General features: G+C 35.8%; 1 protein-coding gene across 1 annotated transcript; it reads left to right on the forward strand.

Annotated features, from left to right (window-relative positions):
- The first annotated feature begins 385 nt into the window (after window positions 1-385).
- On the forward strand, window positions 386-1,753 carry LOC121760765 (zinc finger MYM-type protein 1-like). Its single transcript, XM_042156391.1, has one exon. The coding sequence runs from the start codon at window positions 386-388 to the stop codon at window positions 1,751-1,753; it is 1,368 nt and encodes a 455-aa protein (XP_042012325.1).
- The last annotated feature ends 420 nt before the right edge of the window (window positions 1,754-2,173 follow it).

Consider the following 2,173-nt stretch of genomic DNA (forward strand, 5'->3'; position numbering starts at 1 on the left):
TAGGAAGTTTGTTTTCTTTGTTTATTTGAATTTCCAATTAGTCTATAAATAGGAGCTCTAGTGGACATTTAGAAGGATCTTTGGGAAGATTATTTTGTGGACGATTTTAGATCGTAGGCCTCTTTGTGAGGAGTTCTTTTGCTCTTGTTATTTCTCATTCCAGTTTATAATAAAGCCTAGAGTTTTCCTTTTCCAAAGTTAGTGTTATTTCTTTGTGGCATTTTATCAAACGTTGGTGTGTAAGTGTTCAGTGAATCATTTCGTCGAGCATCTCTCGTGCTCGAATCAGTCGGCAGCCTTTACTCCTATCAGAAAGGTAGTTGAACGATTCATTGGTCTTGTGCATGTTGGTGATACTACATCTTTGTCTCTTAGAAGTGCAATTATGACTTTACTTGTTGAACATTCATTAAGCCCATCCAAGATTCGAGGGCAAGGATATGATGGGGCTAGTAACATGAAGGGTGAGATACATGGACTTAAGACTTTGATCATGAAAGATACTCCAAGCGCTTACTACGTACATTGCTTTGCCCACCAGCTTCAACTAACATTGGTAGCCATTTCAAAAAAGAACGATGATTGTAGTTGGCTTTTTGAAACTGTTAGTATTTTGTTGAATGTAATTGGAGTTTCTTGTAAGAGAAATGAATTGCTTCGCGAAGTTCAAGCACAAAAAGTTGCTCATGTCTTAAAAATTGGTGAAATTGAATCGGGATCGGGATTGAATCAAGAACTTAGTTTGAAGAGGCCAGGAGACACTCATTGGAGTTCTCACTACAAGACTCTTTTGAATATCATGGACTTATTTTCTACAATTTTTGAAGTTCTTACGATGATTGGAAAGAAAGATTCCGTTTTCGATGATAAGGGAAAAGCTCAAGGCATTTTGTACTTACTAGAGTCATTTGATTTCATGTTTATGGCACAACTAATGACTACTATATTTGGGTACACTAACAATTTGCGTCTTGCTTTGCAAAGAAGAGATCAAGACATCATTAATGCTATGAGGCTTGTCACTTTAACCAAAGATCAACTACAGAAAATGAGGGAGGATGGATGGGAGATTCACTTGAACAAGGTAATCTCAATTTGCAATAAACATGGCATTGTTGTTCCAGATATGAAAGCTCACTATAGCCCTCATGGAAGATCAAAACGTTTTGTTCAACAAGTTTCATATCTTCATCATTTTCGTGTTGATGTGTTTATCAAAGTGATTGACTTATTACTTCAAGAACTTGATAATCGATTCGATGAAGTTAATATGGAGTTGCTCAGATGTATGGCTTGCTTCAATCCTAAAGATGGTTTCTCTTCTTTTGACAAGGAGAAGGTACTCAAACTTGCCACTTTTTATCCTTCCGATTTTTCAAACATTGATTTGATGGACCTTGAGTGCCAACTTGATATATTCATTGGAGATATGAGAAGTGATGAAGACTTTCTTAATTTGCGAGATATTAGTTCTCTTTTGGTGAAGCTTGTTGAAACAAAAAGAGATGTGGTTTATTCGCGTGTGGTTTTGCTTATCAAGTTGATTTTGATTATTCCGGTTGCCACTGCAAGTGTAGAGAGAGTGTTTTCTGGAATGACGTTTGTGAAGAATAAGTTGAGAAATAGAATGGGTGATCAACCTTTGAACGATTGTTTGATCACTTTAATTGAGAAAGATGTGTTTCTACAAGTATCCGATGATGATATAGTGAATCGTTTTGAAGAAATGAAGACTCGTCGAAAAATAAATTAGATATAATGTAGTTTATTTTTATATTTTGAAATGTATGACTCTAAAATTGGTATATTTCAAAATATATTGCTTTTAGTATTAGTGTTTATTTTTGGTATGTTATATAATGATTTATCATATGACTCGCACCCCCGAATATAAATTCCTGGATCTGCCACTGGGAATGAGAGCCATTTAAAAACAGCAGACTGAGAATGTCTTGAACAGGTTGATGTCCAAGCACTCTCACCAGATACTCAATGTAGAAAAGGTGAGTCTCCATTTAGTTCCGTGTCTCATTTTCCATAAATGTACAAATTTCATTCACCATCCAATCCATCGAAATATAGGCTGTGAACATTTACAACGTGAAAAAAGAGAAGCACCAAAGGAGACAAGGTGGTCAATCGTCAAACTCAGGCAAGTTTAAGGCGAACAAGA

The sequence above is a fragment of the Salvia splendens genome, chromosome 13 (assembly GCF_004379255.2).
Source record: "Salvia splendens isolate huo1 chromosome 13, SspV2, whole genome shotgun sequence".
Taxonomy (NCBI): domain Eukaryota; kingdom Viridiplantae; phylum Streptophyta; class Magnoliopsida; order Lamiales; family Lamiaceae; genus Salvia; species Salvia splendens.

Bases quoted from the DNA above. Each gene is read 5' to 3' on its own strand.
- LOC121760765 (XM_042156391.1), top strand. From the start codon at position 386: ATGACTTTACTTGTTGAACATTCATTAAGCCCATCCAAGATTCGAGGG.